The 21,486-nt window shown below is 39.4% G+C and overlaps 1 protein-coding gene across 1 annotated transcript in view; it reads left to right on the forward strand.

Annotated features, from left to right (window-relative positions):
* Positions 1-21,462, forward strand: part of LOC114560688 (cyclin-dependent kinase 17) — a 31,302-nt gene extending 9,840 nt beyond the window's left edge. The window contains exons 2-17 of the mRNA XM_028586232.1: positions 80-228; positions 6,818-6,985; positions 7,765-7,898; positions 11,880-12,005; positions 13,792-13,848; positions 13,998-14,112; positions 16,289-16,383; positions 16,583-16,645; positions 17,082-17,205; positions 17,470-17,590; positions 18,137-18,234; positions 18,394-18,499; positions 18,944-18,986; positions 19,172-19,262; positions 19,433-19,510; positions 20,232-21,462. Of these exons, the coding sequence (XP_028442033.1) occupies positions 102-228; positions 6,818-6,985; positions 7,765-7,898; positions 11,880-12,005; positions 13,792-13,848; positions 13,998-14,112; positions 16,289-16,383; positions 16,583-16,645; positions 17,082-17,205; positions 17,470-17,590; positions 18,137-18,234; positions 18,394-18,499; positions 18,944-18,986; positions 19,172-19,262; positions 19,433-19,510; positions 20,232-20,269 (1,584 nt within the window). The 5' untranslated portion in view covers positions 80-101 and the 3' untranslated portion in view covers positions 20,270-21,462. The remainder of the gene's footprint in view (positions 1-79; positions 229-6,817; positions 6,986-7,764; positions 7,899-11,879; positions 12,006-13,791; positions 13,849-13,997; positions 14,113-16,288; positions 16,384-16,582; positions 16,646-17,081; positions 17,206-17,469; positions 17,591-18,136; positions 18,235-18,393; positions 18,500-18,943; positions 18,987-19,171; positions 19,263-19,432; positions 19,511-20,231) is intronic.
* The last annotated feature ends 24 nt before the right edge of the window (positions 21,463-21,486 follow it).

Here is a 21,486-nt window from a genome sequence, read left to right on the forward strand (position 1 = left end):
CTGTAACTAAAACAAGCTGTGTCTATTCTTACATGGGTTAGAACCACAACTAACGTGTTGTTTTATTTGTCATCCTCAGGCCTCCCCTTCCTGAGAGCTCCATGGAGAAGATGAAGCGGTTCAAGCGGCGTCTCTCTCAGACGTTGCGAGGCAGCCACACCATTGACGAGTCGCTGTCTGAGCTGGCAGAGCAGATGACCATCGAGGAGAACGGCTTGAAGGACAGCGGTGAGTGTTAGAAGTAGTTTGTAAAGAGTTTCTCAGTGTTCTTTAACATACCGGTAATAACACAAGGGGTCTCCTGGATAATGTAACAGTTGTAGGGTTCTATATGCTATGGCCATTACTTTGAATTGTTTTTGCCTTTTCTTTCCATCATTGGCAAATGGCTCTAAATACTGCACTACCCATGAGCCACAGCTGACGGGAATCAGTTTACACATTCAGAATGCCATAAGCCCTTTTAGGCATGGCATCTGTAATATTGCTGGCTTAGTTGGAAAATGATATGAAAGAAGAAAAGTGTTCTGAGATGCTCCATTAGTTATGGATTTTAAAAGTTTTTCTGCAGTTGAGTGACTTTTTATTTATTTTTTATCTCCATCACTAATTGAATAAGGGACACTGTAGTCTAACCTTTTATTATTAGCAAACCAAGATTGTTGTCATGACTTTTTTTTACAGAAAAGAGGTTCAGGTCCATTCATCAACATCAGACTGACATGCACAATTTCCAGCATGTTTACATAATGAAGTGCATCTAACACTAACCAGAATCTGAAAGTGGACTGAGTTAAACTGCTGAATATGTTATCTAGTCTAATCTATGCATAAGCTCGCCATTAGCGATACTCCACAGAATTTTAAGCTTGATGAGCATTGGGAGTCGTGGTTTACTTTTGTCCTTAAGCTTTAATGTTCATCCAAGCCTTGAAAATCCTTTTACTGCCAGTCACATAACATTGACTATTCAGCAAGTTAATGTGGCATTTACAGAACTAACTTCACAAATCTATATTGTCTGATACGACTATTTACGTTTCTGTAGACACACTCTGTTCCACACTCGCAAAGATTGTCGTTGATTCATCTTGATCCTACTGAAGGTTGTCGCCTCTAAGGTGTCAATCAAAGCAGAGTGGCACAGCAGCTTATCACTGCTGATATTCACAAAATCCGCAGGGAGCGAGGGAGGGAGCATGACTCGATATGCTACCACATTGTTGCCATGGTGCTCAGGATCTGGAAACATTCTAGAGTTTCCATGACATTGCCACGGCAACTTGGATGACTTGGTGAAACCAGTCTGGCATCTTGATGCATCCCCCCATTTTTTTGTTTTTTTAATCTGTCAGCTCTGCTTTTTCTCTTTAGGCCACCCAGAGGTCCCCCCACCCCAAAGCTTCTTTCAGGCCTGTCCTTAGTTTTCCTCTCTTGTCTTTTGTCCAAATGAGAAGTTTTTTCCCCTTCTTCAATCAATCAGATCGTCCGAGCCCCCCCCACCTCCCTCTGAGAACTAACTGGGCTTTGTAAAGAGCTTTTTGTATAGTGATTAACACCAGGTTTGGCCAGAGTGTTCTGGGCTTGGTGAGTGGGGACACAGAATCATGGTGTGTGTGTGTGTGTGTGTGTGTGTGTGTGTGTGTGTGTGTGTGTGTGTGTGTGTGTGTGTGTGTGTGTGTGTGTGTGTGTGTGTGTGTGTGTGTGTGTGTGTGTGTGTGTGTGTGTGTGTGTGTGTGTGTGTGTGTGTGTGTGTGTGTGTGTGTGTGTGTGTTTAGCAGCATATGTAACTGTATGGTAGAGAGGAAACAGACTGGAGTAGCCAGATGAGATGTGATCTGAACTCTGTGATTGGGGAAAGCGTTCTGGCCCTGATCTGATTATGATTATGCAACACTTATAACTCAGGCCAGGGAGGCAGGGATAAGGAAGAGGTAGCATAATGGCCTATGGATATTACATGGGGGCTGTGTATTTTTTTGTTTTCATAGAAAATCTAGGAAATGACTCATTGGTGTAGAAGAAAATGTTAGTGTGTGCAAAAAAACACAACAAAAATAACAAATTAATGACATGGCTTGTAATATAGGAAACAACAAATGTTCCAAAGTTTTGACGTCTGTGCTTACAAAACCGTTACGTAATGAAATTGTTTAGCTTAACAAGACCCGCACGCCCACAGTGCTCCAAATCAGCCTCAAAAGGCAGTCTGAACTAACCTGACTCCGCCAGATGGATTGCTTCGCATTTGCTCGGCATATCCATCTGGGAACTTTCCGTTGGAGAACTTTTGTGAAGGGGCGGAAAATACTGGTTAGCTGATTGGATAAACCATCTGTCTATCACCTATGTTGGTGATAGACGGGCCAAATCAACCAATCAGATCCACGAAGCGTATGAAAATGCAACCACAAGCCTGCCCCTGCTGCTGCAGGCAAAACATAGCTCGTTAGCTCAGAATGCAAGCAACATGTCGGTAAAGGAGATTTGCCGTTTGTGTAACGAGAATTTAGGAATAAAAGTCACCATTTCGGGTTCCCGGACCATATTCCAAAAGAAGGATCCAAGAAAAAAAAGCATTAGCGAGCGCGCTGTCTGAAAATACTGGTTAGCTGATTGGATAAACCATCTGTCTATCACCACCTAACCCACCTCAAAACCAACGCTGATTGGCCCAGTCGTTTTGCTAACGGCTCCAAATTTTCTCTACCTCAAGATGCCAGACTGATCTGCGAGTGGAAAACTGGAGCTCGCGAGATCAGGACGTTCTCACGAGGCTAAGTCTGAAACATGTGAGCTTAATTTTGTCAATAACATTTAAGTCGCAAAAATGTACTGAGAATTGCTTGATCCCGGAAACTAGAAGCCAGACAAATCAGAAAGCAATGGGGGGTGGTTTAGATGGGGACATCTGCAACTACATGTCTTATTTCCTGCCTCTAATTTATTCAACTTTAAGACAGATATGACTGAACAGTCGCTCTGTTTTTCCAGCTTGAAAATCAGTGCCAATGGTTGATGACAGCCAAGTCCGGGGTGCATTTATCTAATCGGGTGTGAGAAGGGTTACTGTGATGTCGCAGTGAAGGAGAACATATTCAGTCATCTGTTATACAGCCCAAAACAAATAGCTACCCATTTATTGCCAGCAAGACTACAGTGACTGAAATGAAATGTTAGTGTTGGCTTTTTAATTAACTCTCAAAAAAATAAATCTTATTTTTATGACCTCACAATACATAAAAGGTACAGTGGCTTGCATAAGTTGTCTAAAAAGAGGAATAAAAAAACTATCTTTTGGAAATTGATCTTAATGCCTTAATTAAAAAAATTAGGAAAAATCCAACCTTTTTAACGACACCAATTTTTTTTGTGAATGAATAATGTATCGTAAATAAATAAATGTTCTTCCTTAAAATACAGGGGCATGAGTATACAAACCATCTCTTAATACAAATCAAACCAGCTATTAGGCTAACTGAAATAAAACCATGCCAGTCTCTAGGTAGGTTGAAGGGTATATGATGATGTGGGGCTATTTTAATTCCAAAGGCCAAGGGAACTTTATCAGGATGCATAGTATCCTGGATCCATGAAATAACTTTTATTTTTAAAGGCCAATCTGCCTGCCTCTATGGGAATATAACATAGGGATGTCTATACTTATGCCCCCTGTAATTTAAGGAAGAACATTTATTTATTTACGACACAATTGGAAAATTGGTGTCCTTAAAAGGTTGGATTTTTTTAATTAAGGCATAAAGATCAATTTCCAAAATATGTTTTTTTTTTTTTTTCCTCTTTTTAGTCAACTTTAGCATGGGTGTGTAAAATTATGCAAGCCACTGTACCTGTATGGGGTTTATTTTGTCTGTTAATAAAAATTCGAAGAAATGTAGGATCGCAAGCCTGCCAACAAAAACTGCATCAGAAAATGCCCATCATTTCAAAATATAGGCCTAACAAAAAGCGTGAAAGAAAAACAATGACTCACAAACCAAAAGATGTGAACACAGTCACGTTGAAGCTGTGAATTTACATGCAAATGTAACACTCTTTGTCATATTTTGCAATCATAGTCATTTGGGGTTGCAGGTTTTGTTGGATGGTTTGCGATCACACATTTCTTTGCATTTTTATTAACAGACAAAATTTACCCCATACACCTGTTGAATCATTTTTTGTCGGATTTACTGATTTGTTCTAGGGTTAGCCGATAAGCTTTAAGCTATAAAATAGTAAATACCAATATATATTATCTGTTTTTCGCTAATCTAGCAGATAAAATACCCAAAGTATTTCATAACAAAAACAAATCTAAAGATAAGCATCTAAGTCCTGCTTGTTGATTCCCAACACACTTTTCTTTTCTTTTTTAAAGATTATTTTTTTGGGGCTTTTCCCTTTTTATTATGTAGTGACAGTGGATAGACATGAAAGGGGGAGAGAGATGGGGGATGACACGCAGCAAAGGGCAGCAGGTCAGATTCGAACCCACGCCGCTGCAGGACTCAGCCAACATGGGGCGAATGCTCTTACTGGGTGAGCTAGAGGCCGCCCCAACACTAACTACTTTAACCCTCCACCCAAACATGCAAACAGAGGCAGTCATATAAAGGGCCAAAACAGACTGATGAGTAAGGATGCACTGTAAAACCTTATCATGCACATAAAAAGTCATGAACACCTAAAAAATATCTTTCCCTGTTGGTTTTCAGAGACAAACCAATGTAACCATCTTCCTTTTCTGTTACTCTATAACCGTTGCCTTATGTGTCATCCTAATCTTCACTGCCCTTGTTGCACATGTCCTACAGTATCCTTTTGTCTCTGCGTGCCTGCTAAACAGTTAGTGTTTCAATTGGTGCTACTCTATACACAATAAATCTTTCACCTCTGTCAGCTCCATTCTTGCTTTTTGACAAATGCTCCTCTGTCAGGCAGTTTTCGACCCTTTTCTCCAGGAAAAATACACTGCAGAGACTACAAGACACTTTGTTTACATACTTGAGTCTCTCACTTCTCTACTTTTGATATTGACTATTTACAGTATAAGGGTCACACTGGATTAGAGAATAGACCACATTGTAACTGCCCCAGCTCTGTTTACAATTAGGTAACCTTTGTTTCACTGGCAGGCTGTAGGAATGTCATATTTTGGAAAAAGCAAAGCACATAAAGATTAGACTGCACCAAATCCCATTGGTTTTCATAGTTTTTTTTTCTATAGCCAGGACAAGTACTGTTACATAGAAGCTGCATTGTTTGTTTTTTTAGGATGTTTTCAGGTGTGCTAAAAATAAGACCATCAATCATTTTCATATTATTTACATGTATATTTCAATACCATAAACTGTTTTACAGTACACAATCTACTGTATAATCTGTTGTATAGCAATTAATCAGTCCTTTACTTTTAGCTCTTTGTCTGTCTTTGTTTTACTTTACTTCAGTTTTTGACTCTGAAATGTTTTGATTCTCTGTTTTTAAACCAGTGAAAAAGAAAATTCTGTGTTCTTGTTCACGTCCATTTATAGAAACACGCTATAAGTGGAATAGTATTTGTTCAGCATCAATTGACTATCTAACTCAGTGATAGCAGTTAACTGATATTACATGCAAATCTATGCATCAGTAGATTACAAGTTAAAACCTCTTATGTAACGGTGATTATTTTATGCAGTCTGGTGTTATGCCATGTAACCAGTAATGTATAGTGAGTGCCTCAGAAAGCTTTTATTCCGTTAGCCAGCAAAATGCCTGACATCCTTACCACCTTCATATTAACATTAAAAAGTTGGACTTTCAGCCAACTTGATTTTGATTAATGCTTACTGAATGATTGGAAGATGGCACCATATAGTACACTCCAAGACAAAATTTTCGATCTGTTTTTTAATGATTAAACGTCATACTTTAGAAAACAATACAAATGCATATAATGATTCTGAAATAGAGAGTATGTGGAGAAACAAAGCTAACCTCTTGTAGAAAAAGAATTGGTCATGTGTGCTGTCAAGTTTGAGCATTTAGAAGAAGAAGAAGATTTATTTATTTATATTAGGACAATGGACATTAATCAACATTTCTGTAAATGCGCCAGTGTTAGCCAGTCGGCTAATTTTCAACTGTAGTCCTAGTTGCATGCATGTCTTTACATACATATTTAAGCAAAAACAAATTCTGTATTAGCGTTGTTTTTAACAAACATTATACTCAGAAATAGGCACTTTTTGAATACATTTCCACCACCATCAAGTGAGTGTGAAATTCATTGATCAGTTTGTTGATGATAAAAAGTGTTTATCGCCTTTTATAGTGGAAGTAAACCTAAGAATAAAGGGGAGACAAAAGAGGAAATTCTGGTTGGATTTGATCTTGGGCCTAAATGTGTGTGTGTGTGTGTGTGTGTGTGTGTGTGTGTGTGTGTGTGTGTGTGTGTGTGTGTGTGTGTGTGTGTGTGTGTGTGTGTGTGTGTGTGTGTGTGTGTGTGTGTGTGTGTGTGTGTGTGTGTGTGTGTGTGTGTGTGTGTGTGTGTGTGTGTGTGTGTGTGCGCGCGTGGTATTATTCTTTCATGTGCTTTTTTCTATTAGCCTATCAGTATCCAAGCTGACACTGTTCTTATTAAGCAACTCAGGTATTGGCCATGATGTGACAGATTAACATTAATTATTTTTTTATCATTATAAAAGTGTTTATGTTACCAGTTACACTAATCCAGTGTTAGGCAGGCTCATATGATTAGTCAACCATAGAGCACTGTGCATCAATATGCATATAAATGTTTTTTTCTAAAGAAAAATGTTGACTTCCACAGAGCCCATGGTGAGGAATGGTCGTCCTCCTTCGGCCCACAGCGTCCACTCCTTCCTCCACCAGTACACAAGCTCCTTTAAAAAGCCACCGCTGCGACGGCCTCAGAGCGTCATCGGAGGAGGAGGCCTGGGCTCTCTCATGGTCATGCCTCGCAATGGCAGTCGCCTCGGTGAGACATCCACACACGCACAAACAGGCTGTGATGATCACATTTGATATTTGTCTTTCCTGCGCTGTGACTTTAAACAGAGGTTTAGTACAGGAGATTTCTTTTGTGTCAATAGGTAGAATGTTGGAATGCAAATGTACTGTACATTTGGGTGTGTGAAGCTGCTAGATTAAACGTCCACATGTAGAATATCCTGAAAACTACATGTAAAATCCTTGTATTTTACATTTCTACTGAGTCAGCTGAGCTTACATACAGAGCGGTATATTACAGTGTATGTGCTCAAACAAACCACTGCTAGAGGCATATGTCAGTACAATCATTCCAGTGTTACGTCCAGTCACACAATAAGCCATTTGTTAAAAAAATGAGACTAAAAATAATGACACTTCCAGGAAACCAGCAGCTTAGATTCTCAGCCTAGATACATTATTTAAATTCACAACACTCCCTAATATAAGCATAAAGCCTGCAGGAAATGGATATGTACTTTATATCTATGAGTCTGTTTGGCATGGGAAAATTACAGTGTGATGTATGGATTTGTCTTGTAAGGCCCAGTGGCAATGAAATACATTAAATCTATCAGTCAAACTTATTAAACCTAATACACTTTTTGTATCTTCTGCTCGACACAGCCAGAAACTTGATACAGACGGACTTGGGAAAGTGTCCAAAAGAGTGTTGGTTTTTCTTGTTGAAGTCATTACCTGTCCTCCACAGACCTGATCCCTCTATCACATTCTGTCAACCTCTTTTTCTTTCTTTCTCTACTCCAGATATTGTCCACGAGAACCTGAAGATGGGCTCGGATGGGGAAAGTGACCAGGCATCGGGGACTTCCTCCGATGAGGTGCAGTCACCGACGGGCGTTTGTCTGCGGAACAGAGGGAACAGACGCATCTCTGCAGAGGTGGGGATTATTTCTTTTCAGTTTTCAGACTTTTTTTTCTTCTTTTTTTTGTCCTTGCATTCGGTTTTTTGAAATGGGGGATATGAGTAATTTTCTACATTAACAACCTTTGACATTTGAATATGTTAGGAATCATGACATTTACCTGGCTTAGTGGTTCAGCCTCCACTTTGTCGTTGAAGCTATGTTTTAATTAATTCACTGAAAAGTAAAGGAATACGGGCGTTTTATAATGGACCTTTGGTATTTAATGGTGTGTGCATTAGCGCACCATGCTGTAACTCAGCGTAGGCAGTTTCTCATAGTGCGTCATGATGAACACGCTGAAATCTTGAGCTGCCCACAAGATATCAGCATGGGACACACACACACACACATATGCACACAGTGACTCCACATACTGTACTGCTGAACATACTTTTAAAATCTGTTGTACACAGTCGCTTTCACCACCACCACCACCCTCCTTACTTTCTCACTCTTTCTTTACCCATGCACTGATTCAGTATAGGGACGATTTTGACTCCTGTAGTGATTACATCATGTAACATCAACACATTATGGAGACTTCTTGCTGTGATTATTATTATTGTTATTATTGTTATGATTGTTTGTTGTCTAAGAGGGATTTCATTTTACAATAAGCATCTTTTGAATCCAAGGCATGTGATTTTGTATACGTATTAAATACAGTTCAGCTTTGTTATCCCAAATTCATAAAGTTTAAACATTTGGGAACAAAAGTGAGCCACAGCAGAGATAACGTTGTCATGTCAGCGTCACAACACTACGCAGTTTTATTCAGCAGAGCATATGGAAAGACAGACGTGCACACAAAATGTAGAACCAGATCAAGAGTGAAAGCTTTAATCCAGCCGGCTCGTAGGGACACATGAAAGGCAGCGTTAAGTAAGAAGAGAAATCATGCCGCTTTATTTTAAGGTAACCGATAAAGTGTGCTCAGTGGGGTTTTCTTGAATTTTGCAGATTTTTTGACATTGGCTAACCTCAGATTATTAAATTAAATAGAATCAGATGGACACAATGACAAGTGTTTGATGCTTCTTTCGTTTGTTTAGTGTTCAACATGATCAATAAATTCTGACATGATGTTTTGGATTGTTTTTGAGGACTTTAAACCTTTTTATCTCCCTCTTTCTTTACAACAAAGTCAAGAAAAGTCCCTTCAATCCACCTTAATGGCTACTAATGGGATTTGAGTTAGTACAACTGACTGTCCGGAAAGTGAAAAAGAGAATGACGATGAACTTCTCGCCTTCCTCATTTTTATTTACATTGTCATTGCATGTAATATTCTTCAACTTACTGAAGAAACATACTTCCGATTTGTTTGGGGAATAGAAATCTAATCATTTATCATTTTTAACAGTTTAGTTTCCATGATTGCTGTTTTGAGCCTTGAATAATCTCCATTTCCCCCCTCTCCCCCCAAGTCTACATTTTCACATATGAGGGGGAAGATGGAGGTCTCACAGGTCCAGGGACTACTTTCAAAATACTGTTTCAGTAAAGTGTAAAAATGAAATATAGTTTAAAACCCTTACATTAAACCATTATTTTAACAATTAAAACGTGACATCTGACCCATTTTAAGATGTTGCGAACAATTTTCATCAAATAACTTAAGCTAATTAAATGTAATCAAATACACAGCATCTAATAAAAGAGCAGACATACTTTTTTATTGTACTGTATTTTGCTTTGTGGATGATGTTGACATCTTGCCAGTGAACCACATGTTGCACAGTACAGGCTGGGTGATCATGCGAGGAAACGTCTTGTGATTGAAGAACACACTTGACAGTGTTTATTGGTTGGTTTGAGTGCAGGACCGTTGGGGATTTACGAGCGGATACCAGCAGCTACACAGACAAACTGAGCATGCAAGACTGCACATAAAGAAAAAAAACTAACCTTAAACGCGTAGTTAAGCAGCTTATTTCATTTGAGGCTACCCACACACAGAGACATGACACATCACCTCTCGCTGTGTAGCAACAGTGTGTGCAAGCAGTACAACCTACACTTCCTGTGACTGTTTCACAACCTGAAGAGGTTATTATTTGCAGCCCAACAAACCCTCTGTGTGTTGTTTGTGTTGGTATGAGCAGAGTGATTGACTGCGTCACCGCGCTTGTTGATGAAGTGATCCAACAGCGAGATCACTGTGGCCTCATTCTTTGCCTTTGTGCTGATGTGACACTCAGAGGAGGGACAGTGGAACAAAAAGAAGAGGAGCGAGGAGTAAGGAAATCCCTCTGTCTGTGTTCAGGTAGAGGATTGTATGTCTCTCACTGGAGAGGAAGCAGTGCTGTTTTGGGATTACATCACAAGGATTACTGTAATACGGCCCAGATGGGCCCCTGTTGTAACAGATTAGGACGGGTTGATTTGAGGGTGGGGTAGTCTTTGGGGGGGTTAGGGTTAAGTGATGAATGGCATCACTTGCTCTGGAGACAAAGCACCAATCCTGATTCACAGAAACTACAGACCAACAAAACTGGATATAAAGTCATTAAAAAAATAGAGATACAGAGGGACATCTTGTAGATTTTCACCATCTATGTAGAGCTGAAACAATTCAGATGCAGCTATTTTGATAACTGATTTATCGTTCAGCTTCTCCAATACGAGAATTGACTGCTTTTTTTGTTCTTACATGACCATAAACTGAATTATCTTTAGGTTTTGAATGGTTGATCTGAGAAAATAAGCAATTTGTAGACATAAACTTGGGCTCTGGGAATTTCTAATTGAAATTTTGGCCTATTTTCTGAAATTTCATAGACATAGCAAGTAAAGTGAATAAGCGACAAAATAGTCACATGAAGACAACAATCGTTGCAGCCCCATAATGATTATTAAAATTGTTGCGGAGGAATGTTCCGTCAACTATCAACTAATTGTTTCAGCTTCACAGCAGTGAGATGTGAATTAGGAATATATAATTCTGGTAAGAAACACACACCTTTTTTTTTCGCTAGAAAATAATGTTTTTGTTTGTTTGTACATGGTTCTTGCCAAAACAATATTTGTATAATCATACAAAACAAAACATCTTCACTGCAGCAAAATCTGTCTTTTTACACTGCATCAGAGTAACAATTCTAACAAACGTGTCCTCATATTAACACATTTATGAACTGCCCTGTGTAATGTACAGTGTGTCCTAATTACTGAAGTTAAAAAATAAAAAAAATAAAAAATCACTTCCTATAAAAACGCTTGTCCAAATCTGTCAGCTTTAGGCAACCGCAGGGGCAAAAAACGGAGTCACTGTCGTGGTTTGAATGAAAGGCTGGAGGATTAGTTCACCAGTTCACAAGTCAGTCACCTTTGGTTACAGATTTATCAGTAAGCTTGTTGTTGAAATGCGGAAAGTTCAAAGTTGCATATTTTTGTATGCTGATGAGGAGGGAAGGGTGTTACTAAGTGTCCAATGTTACCTCAGAGGGAGTGAAAGATTCAAAGCAGCTTGAGAGAGCGAGAGAGAGGCCGGATTAACAGTAATCTAACAAATGGAGGAAATGCATGATGGGAAGAATCCAGACGTTTTATTGTGAGCGTGTTTGATTTTATATAACAAGTAATTAGGATCATGCTTTAGTACTTTGTTGCTCTGGGAAAGAATTAACCTCAAACTCTTAAAGGACTCCACAGGCCTTCTTTATTATGTACCCAAGTCTGCTACACAAAACTGTATCGCTGCAAAGCTGCTACACGTGTATTTATACACACACAGCCCTCTCTGTTGACCAGTGAGGCCTAAATCTGGCTGGTTCCTACAGATTCTACTTGTTTACTTTGGGTTTCCGCCATTTTGTTGTCAATCATTGGTATTTATTCAGAGCTTACGCTGTTTGCTGAGGGTTTACTCCTGTTTTTCCATGGTTTTACATCATGTTGACACTGTTTTTCAATTAGGTTCTCTGTTGTTTTTATCCATTTGTGTGTGTGCAGGACCTGAACAAACGTCTGTCTCTGCCGGCCGACATCCGGATACCTGACAGTTACCTGGAGAAGCTGCAGCTGAGCAGCCCGTCCTTTGACCAGCCGCTGAGCCGACGCTCCCGCAGAGCATCACTGGTGAGACCAAGAGAGAAAAGGGGGGAAATATATGGGGAGAGAGAGAGAGAGAGAGAGAGAGAGAGAGAGAGAGAGAGAGAGAGAGAGAGAGAGAGAGAGAGAGAGAGAGAGAGAGAGAGAGAGAGAGAGAGAGAGAGAGAGAGAGAGAGAGAGAGAGAGAGAGAAGACAATGTGCTGGTAAAAAAGAGAAGGGAAATTAGAAAGTGGCAGTGAGTAGTGAAATGGATGATCAATACAAAGTAAACATAATGTTGAACATGTTGGTAAATCAGCGAGCCAGACTACAGGACAATGACTTGACTTCCTGTTCTCATACACCTGGCATAGACCTGTCCCTTTTCACCTCATGCATTATCTTCATATCATATCAGCCTCACGTCCTTATCAGTTGATAAATATTTAAGTCTGTTTTGGGTTAATAAAGCATATTGGATACCTTACAAATCAAGGTATTTCATAACAGTCCTGCTTGTTGATTTTCAACATGGCCTGCAACGGTCTAATACACCCAAAGACTCGGATGGTTGACCAATATAATTTAATGGCGTATAATCGTCGTATGACCCAACCATCATCTTATCTAACACTTTGCAGCTAAAATCTGAATCTGGAAGGTAGCTCATAGCCACAACAGTCAGATAAATGTAGTGAAATAGAAACTACAATATTTCCCCTGTGAAATGCGGATAACTCCAAACTGTGCTTATGTAAATGTACAGTACTTGCTGCCCACGTCTGAGAGAGAGAAGTTCTGATTTGAAAATCAACAGTGGAGGAGAATGAGGTGGAAATATAGAGGAATAGAAACAAAAAGGCCGCCAGGGAGGGGCTGCGGAACATAAAGACAGCTGTGAGAGTTATGTTTTATTTAAAGGCATCTAGAAACAGAAGTGAGAGAGTGAGAGCTCACACCTTGCCCCGTCTTATCTCATCCTCTCAGCCTGTTGTCGTGTGTTAACATCCCAGCATTCACTTTGTCAGCAGTCTCAATAATTGGCTTGTGGTTTTACTTTGAATGTGCATCTGTCAAAACCCAAACAGAGGAAAAGTATGAACACTGTGCCTCACCCAGTCCAATGCATTTGCATACAGGCTTCCCTGCAGAGTTGTTTAGAAAGCACTGAATGGCTTTGTTCAATATGTGTTCCACCCAGACCTCTCAGCTCATCTGGCACTGGTCTTCATGGTGTACGGTTTAAAGTCTGGTTAAGCTGCCTATTTATTTTTACGCTCCTAGTTACATGAAAAAAAAGCTTTCCTGAGGACTCCAGATGACCTCAGACTCTCACTTCTGTCAAAATCTGTTATAATTTCCCACAGCCCACATTTGCATAGCTTGATTTATTCGAGCAATGGTCTGAAACAAATATATTAAGCTTACTAAATAGCTTCCAATCATCCATTGGTGAAGCTGGAATCAGCAAAACGTTGCCATTTATGCTTAAAACATAAGCAAAAGATAGTTACCAAAAATCTTTCTGTCGATTGACTAATTGATTAATTGACTAATGTTGGAGCTCTAAAGCCCATTACAGTTTTCCATCGTGTATTAAACATGCTTTATAAATAAAGTTTCCCTTCCTTTCCCTATAAACAAACACATTGTAAAAGCCAAAAGCCAACAGTCCTCTGTCACAAGAGATTAGCGTTGATGGTGTGACCTCCTTACATCCCTCCTCTGTTGCTGCGAGGCCGTCATAAGGATTTGCCGTAGTGTCTGTAAGCTTGTCAGTGCTAATAAAGACGCTACTCTCATTAATGCTGTTTGTCCCTTTCTCTCCTCCAGTCAGAAATTGGATTTGGGAAGCTGGAGACTTACGTCAAACTGGACAAACTGGGAGAGGTACGTGACGCTGTGTGTGTGTTTACCTTGACTTCTTCACAGGTGCTGATGTTCTCATAGAGATATAACACATTCAGACACAGTTCTAGAGTTTACTTTTAACCCCTGACAGCCTGACTCCCCTCTTTCCTTGTCGTCCTGTCCTCCAGGGCACGTACGCTACAGTCTTCAAGGGGAGGAGTAAGCTGACAGACAACCTGGTGGCGCTGAAGGAGATCAGGCTGGAGCACGAAGAGGGTGCGCCATGCACAGCTATCAGAGAAGGTATTAAAGGTTCAATGTTGCACCAGGAATCTCATACATTACCCACAGTTAGTCCAGTTTTTAAATGATAACTTCACCAGGATAAGTTTCCCGGGAATCCTGTGATTTCTCGCCAACAGGAGTTTGATTATGAAAGCAGAACCCTAGATAATTAATCATTAACTTTGTATTGTCATTTTCAGATGGTATTCTTTCAGATTTATTACTGTTTGTGGAGGCTTAACTCTTTAAAAAAAAATTACATTAACCCAACCATACAGAATCATTTAATCCACTGTTGTTTTTTTAAGGATATTCTCTCAAAAGTCTGGTTATATGAGTGTTGACCATGTAAATAGTCTGAAGTTATGACTGCGTGTGCGTGTTTTAGTAGTTTGGGGGAACATTCTTCTTGGAGGTAGTTGTAATGTTGGGATAATATATATATATATATATATATATATATATATATATATATATATATATATATATATATATATATATATATATATATATATATATATATAAAAATTTGGACACGCTTTTCCATTTAAGTGAATGCGAGATAGATAGATATAGATATAGATATAGATATATATATATATATATATATATATATATATATATATATTCATATATAAATATAAATATCTCGCGTTCCAAAAATGGAAAAGCCAAATTTGACTGGTACTATATATATATATATACACATACATACATACATACATACATACATACATACATACATACAGTACAGGCCAAAAGTTTGGACACACCTTCTCATTCAATGCGTTTTCTTCATTTTCACAACTATTTACATTGTAGATTCTCACTGAAGGCATCAAAACTATGAATGAACACATATGGAATTATGTACTTAACAAAAAAGTGTGAAATAACTGAAAACGTCTTATATTTTAGATTCTTCAAAGTACCCACCCTTTGCTTTTTTTGTTAACTCTGCAAACCCTTTGTGTTCTCTCAATGAGCTTCATGAGGTAGTCCCCTGAAATGGTTTTCACTTCACAGGTGTGCTTTGTCAGGGTTAATTAGTGGGATTTTTTCCCTTATTAATAAAAAAGCAAAGGGTGGCTACTTTGAAGAATCTAAAATATAAGACATGTTTTCAGTTATTTCACACTTTGTTAAGTACATAATTCCATATGTGTTCATTCATAGTTTTGATGCCTTCAGTGAGAATCTACAATGTAAATAGTCATGAAAATAAAAAGGAAACTCATTGAATGAGAAGGTGTGTCCAAACTTTTGGCCTGTACTGTGTATGTGTGTGTATATATATGTATATATGTATGTATATGTGTGTATGTATATATGTATATATATATATATATATATGTATATATGTATATATGTGTGTATGTGTATATATATATATATATATATATATATATATATATATATATATATCGCATTCACTTAAATGGGAAAGTGTGTCCAAACTTTTGACTGGTACTATATATATATATATATATATATATATATATATATATATATATATATATATATATATATATATATATATATATATATATATATATAGAGCAGGTCAAAGGTTGATCCAATTTTACTGCTAGAACTACAATTTAAGGTTGAACGGTTATCTGCGACAGTTACATGGAAGCGTTTTATGAGGTTGTGACAAGGTGTCTTTGTTTTAACACATAAATGCACACTGACACACAAAGAAATCCACACATGTCCCATGTCACTAGTTCTGTTTGGGACAGTTAATAAAACATGTGAACTCTGGTGCTTTTACTGTAAATAACTTCACCGAAGTGCCTGAAACTACAGGTTGCCCTCCTCCAGGAGAAATGCATTGTGGTTACTTGGAGTGAGAATTTAAGACCAACTACAGGAAAGAAGTTATACGGATAAGGAGAGCAATGTTTGTATTTTGTGCCTTCTGTGTCCTTGTGTTTTGCTTTTCTTTGAATATGGTATTTTATCTTTTTGTTTGGTGACTTTGTGGATTATTTAAATCTTTGAGGCTTTCTTTATAAGTCTGAGACATTTGTGTATGACCTAAGGCTTTCTAAAAAACTCCCTTGGCTTAATCAATGTAAACCCAGAGACGACAGATATAGAGCAAAGTAAATGTTACGGTTCAGATTAAAGAAAATCAGTGTAATCACATGCTCCCTGTTACAGTTGTCTTCTCTTTCTTTCCCCGTAGTGTCGCTACTGAAGGACCTGAAACACGCCAACATTGTGACGCTGCACGATATCATCCACACAGACAAGTCACTCACACTGGTCTTCGAGTACCTGGTGAGACCAATCAATCCTCGGCCCTCACTTCCTGCATGACTCACATGTTTTCTGTGCACGGACGCTAAAATTAATATATTTGACATCATTATTATTCATGACCCTCTGCAGAGTTGAGGAAGAGAATACAGGAGCACAACTGTTGCTGTGCCTGTAGCCTTTCTGCTCTTCTAACGCCCTCCCTCTGTCTCTCGTCTAGGACAAAGACCTCAAGCAGTACATGGACGACTGCGGGAACATCCTGAGCATGCAGAATGTCAAGGTGAGCCTCTGCAGGCTGCCTGCTGGCCTGGCCAACTTCATCAACTGCCATGACACAGTGGTTGCTGGTGTCAATACAAGTTGCACTATTAGTGTGCCCCCTGGTGGTGGAGCTTAGGCAGTGGAGGGAATTTGTTGTCTTAACCTCACTTTACCACAAATATCTATTTTGTTTGTGTGAATTTAGTTGAAATTTGGTTTAATGTTGCTTTAAATAAGATAAATACTTAAACTGCATAGTAAAAATCAAGTTGGGCTGTTTGGAAGGAGCAGGTACATATTATGTTTTAATAAGCATCAGTCCAGAATTTATTGATTTTTATTTAGGGGTTTGGATGAATTGTGTGTAATTTAGTAACATTTATTCAGCACCATTATTTTAAACTGATTTTACCGATATGATGATAGTTGCTAATTTAAAACATCTCTTTCCCCAGATCTTTCTGTTCCAGATCCTGCGAGGCTTGGCGTACTGTCACAAACGGAAAGTTCTCCACAGAGACCTAAAGCCCCAAAATCTGCTCATCAACGACAGAGGGGAACTCAAACTGGCTGATTTTGGTAAAAACTAGAAAGACTACTTACATCAATTAATAATCTCATTACGATTCTTTTGTGTCATGAATTGTCTACCATTTGGATCAAAAATGAAAAGCTGCATTCATCTATATTTTACATTTTAACAAATACTGTGTTATACAGTTGAGCCATATTTAAAAACCTATTAATGAATATTTGGCATTTTAGAATTAAGCCCTTCATATAAAGTTTTGACTAAATGTGCCCTTTGGATCTGTTTTTATTTGTCATATTTCTGCTCCACAGGCCTGGCGAGGGCTAAATCTGTGCCCACTAAAACATACTCTAACGAGGTAGTAACACTTTGGTATCGGCCTCCCGACGTGCTGCTGGGCTCCTCGGAGTACTCCACGCAGATAGACATGTGGTGAGTGGGGCTCATCGGCGATGATTGCAACTGTTATAAAACACGTATTAGACCCCTAGCAAATCTCTTATGCCCATATGACTGAGTGAAGGTGCAGAAGCAAATATAATCCTCAAGAAGAAAGAATTTCAATTTTTTTTGTCTTTGTTTATTTGAAGTCTCTTGCAACCTCAGTGATTTGTGGAATGAGCACGGCTGTTTGGAGCTTCTATCATTGAGTTGAGGCTTTTATTGTTGAGGAATTTAGGAAGTGCAGCAGCAGACAGGTGTCCTAATCTACAGTAAATGAGGATAATGAATTTAAGCATGAATAGTTTCCCTTATACTTCAAGCGGCCCTGCTGCTTTCTTAAATGAATTCCTGCCTCTTCCTTTGATATTTCATAAATTGGACAGGTTGAAACCGGCCAGGTAATGTACGATTTAGGGAGTTTGATCGTAAAAGTTAGTGGTAGTATAAATAGAGAAGTTAATTTGAATTGGTGTTTCAGCTTCAGTTAGACATCTGTTCATGACCTAATCAGTCGTGTCTGTGTCTTCCTGTCAGGGGTGTGGGCTGTATATTCTATGAGATGGCTGCCGGCAGGCCCCTGTTCCCGGGCTCCACGGTGGAGGACGAGCTGCACCTCATCTTCAGGCTGCTAGGTCAGTGCTGCCCCCTGCAGACAGCGGAGCCCTCAAACTTTTAATATGAGCCTTTAATCGCATTAACCCTGGCATGTAGCCCCTGTTGCAGCGTGAAAAGCCCCTCCAGCTGCCACGGTAACGCCTGACTAACATGGTCGATTGAATGTCCCTCCACAGGCACTCCCACGGAAGACAGCTGGCCTGGAATATCATCTATGGACGAGTTCAAGTCCTACAAGTTCCCCAAGTACAAGGTCCAGCCGCTCATTAACCACGCACCCAGGTAAGACCGGGAAACTTATATCCTGAAACATTTTTCTTCTACTTAATATGGATTGTCTTTTTAGTTCATGAGATATAGTGTGGTGCAGCTTATCAAATGAGGTTATTTCAGATATTTACATGGAGATTCTACACCTTTACAGTTTCTAAACACTCCCCCCTCCCCTCCTCTTGTTAGCCCTCTAATCATTGGAGATGGAAATGAGCAGATGTTTCTAATCCGACCCAGGTATAAGAGAAGTTACTGTATGTAGAGCTTTTTAGACTTTAGAGAGTTAGACATTAGTAGTATTGGTTTGTTTAGTTAGGAGTGTGTGCTCTTTGCCACTTCCTGTAAGGAAATCCTGTGGAATAGTTTACTGTTTCCTTCCTTACACTCGCCAGCATCTGTGAGTCACCCCACCTCTACTGACCTCCCTCTCTCCTGCTCCCCCCCCCCCTGTAGGTTGGACACTGATGGCATTGACCTGCTGATGTCATTCCTAAAAGTGAGTATCACTATATCTCCCAGGCGTGACTGGGATGTTAAAAGCAGTGTTGACATATTTTGCAGCTATGTTAGGACCGTATCTTTAGAGAGAAGTGCATCAAGGCGCAATCGCACATTGCTGACTCCCATTTTTTTTGTCGTTCTTAAATGACTGCATGTTTCTTTTACTGCCCCGAATTTCAGTACGAGTCGAAAAAGAGGATCTCTGCTGATGAAGCAATGAGACAGCCGTACTTCAGGAGCCTGGGGCCACGTGTGCACACACTGCCAGAGAGTGAGTAATGAAATGGCAACGCAGTAATGCAGACTTGGCATGCGCCGCTAGGTACAAGTTGAAGGATATTGCAGTGTACAGTGAGGATCAGTTACAGCCTCATAACAAAGACGCTATTCTCCTGGCAAGATGTGATTTCTGTTGCACTGCTGACTCTTTTTGTCTGGCAGGCATATCCATATTCACACTGAAGGAGGTCCAGTTGCAAAGAGATCCCGGCTACCGGAACTCATCATACCCTGAGTCAGGTGAGGAATGACGCACACATGAATACTTTGATTGCTTGTATTTTTACTGGGATCCAGAGGTTGTCAAACCGTGAGGTGCGCCACCCCAGGGGGCCCGGGAGAGGTTGAAGGGGAGACTTGAGGCAAAAATACTGCATGAGGTGAAAGGGACAGCTGCATGCTAGTGTTCTAAAAACAACAGGAAGTTAGTTATTGTAGTTGGCAGTTGGCAGTGGATCTGACATAGCTCATGGAGCCAGTTACGGTAATTCAACCACATTGCCAACAAATGTGCGTTTTATTTTCCTTCTGAGAATTAACTCGACACACAGACATGATGCATACATTGCCTGGGAATCATCACATTTTTTAATTGTCTTCAGTATCAAAGTTATCCAGGGATGGTTGTCTGTACATCCATGTGCGCAATGCAAAGCTGCTAATAGCTAATTTGGCACACTTTTAATGGCACCTACTGTATTTGCCAAAATGTGAACACATATAGGCAAAAGAAATGGGGCTCAGATTGTAGCCCAAAACGTAACTCCTTGAATCCATGGCAAAAGGTACCTTGTTTACAACCCACAAAGCATTATGGAAGTAGTTGTTCTTAGAGGCAGATTATCCCCCTATTTTGATGTTGTCTCTGGGGTGGGTGTTTACAGTGTCTGACTTAGACATCCCTTGCTGTAAATACATGTAAAACCAAAATAATCTTTTTTTTTGTTTGTTCTCCACTCAGGCAATGGAAAGAGCAGAAGACAAAGCATGCTGTTTTAGATTCTCTGGACTGTATTTTATTTTTTTTTTATTTGGGAAGGATCTCCTCGCTGTACAGTCTCACCGATGGATTAGTAACCCGAGATGGATGTTGGCGTGGAGCATCATCACTCCCCCAAAGCTACTTGGGAAACTTGTCCACAGTGCGACCGACCCCCCCCTTTCAAGGTCTGGCCTGAACCTGGCCCATAAGAGACATTTATATACTGTACATCTATATTTATTGAAAAGAGAATTTGCTGCTAAATCCAACTACTGTCTAGAATTCTAACTGGCTCAGTCACTTTAATGAGGACATGCAATGTGTATAGATTTCATTTTTCTGAAGTGGTGGTATTTAAACTGATATTTTTTTTTGTCATTTTCATACATAAAAAAACTCCACCTCAATGCTCCTCAGTGTGTGTATATTACACAGACAAGCAAAGAGGTTTTTCTGTAGCAACTCAAAAGGGTCTGATTTTCTGTCTCTGTTGCCACGGTGCTGTTTTTTAGCTGCACCCATCATTTGTGACGTTTACTCTGAAGGTTTTTAAGGCCAGCTTTGATATAACTGATAATTGTAACCTAACTGGAGGCTAATATGAGAGCAGTGCTGCCAAGCTCTGTGCAAAAAAAGATCACATTCTTGTCAGATGCTGGCATTTCATTCCAGGATGCTGCGGTCTTTGTCGTGACCAACAAACAAATAGAAGGCAACGTAGAATGAATAACAAGGGCATTGCCGGATTAGTTATGTCTCCTAAATTCTTCCAAAAAAACAAACATGTAACTACGGTGAACGACCTTCGCATCCTTTTCCACCTCTATCTGACACCATCTCCTCTAGTTAGTAACAAATAGGAGGTGCAGAGTGAATCCCCAGTGTTTGAATCTGCTGCCTTTGTGCATTACAGATGAGCTCTCCTCTTGCCATTCCCGTCTCCATCAACTGTAAAAATGGATCTTTTGTTTTCTGGATTGCTAAACTCCTAATTCAGGTAGCACTAGCTATAGTCCTGCCCCTAGTGAATACGATACTGAGTCACAGTCTATTTAACAGTGTTACAAGATTTGTTTTGTATGATATTCTTTAACTTTATTTGTTGATAATTGTTATTGGTGTGGGATTTCGTTGCATATGCCCTGCCATATTTGAGCTTTTTTTTTTTTTTTCAGAGTAAAGAAAATGAAATCTAAAAGTTTAATAAACATGAATTATGTGAACTGATTGTTTT

This window comes from Perca flavescens, chromosome 8, assembly GCF_004354835.1.
Source record: "Perca flavescens isolate YP-PL-M2 chromosome 8, PFLA_1.0, whole genome shotgun sequence".
Lineage (NCBI taxonomy): Eukaryota > Metazoa > Chordata > Actinopteri > Perciformes > Percidae > Perca > Perca flavescens.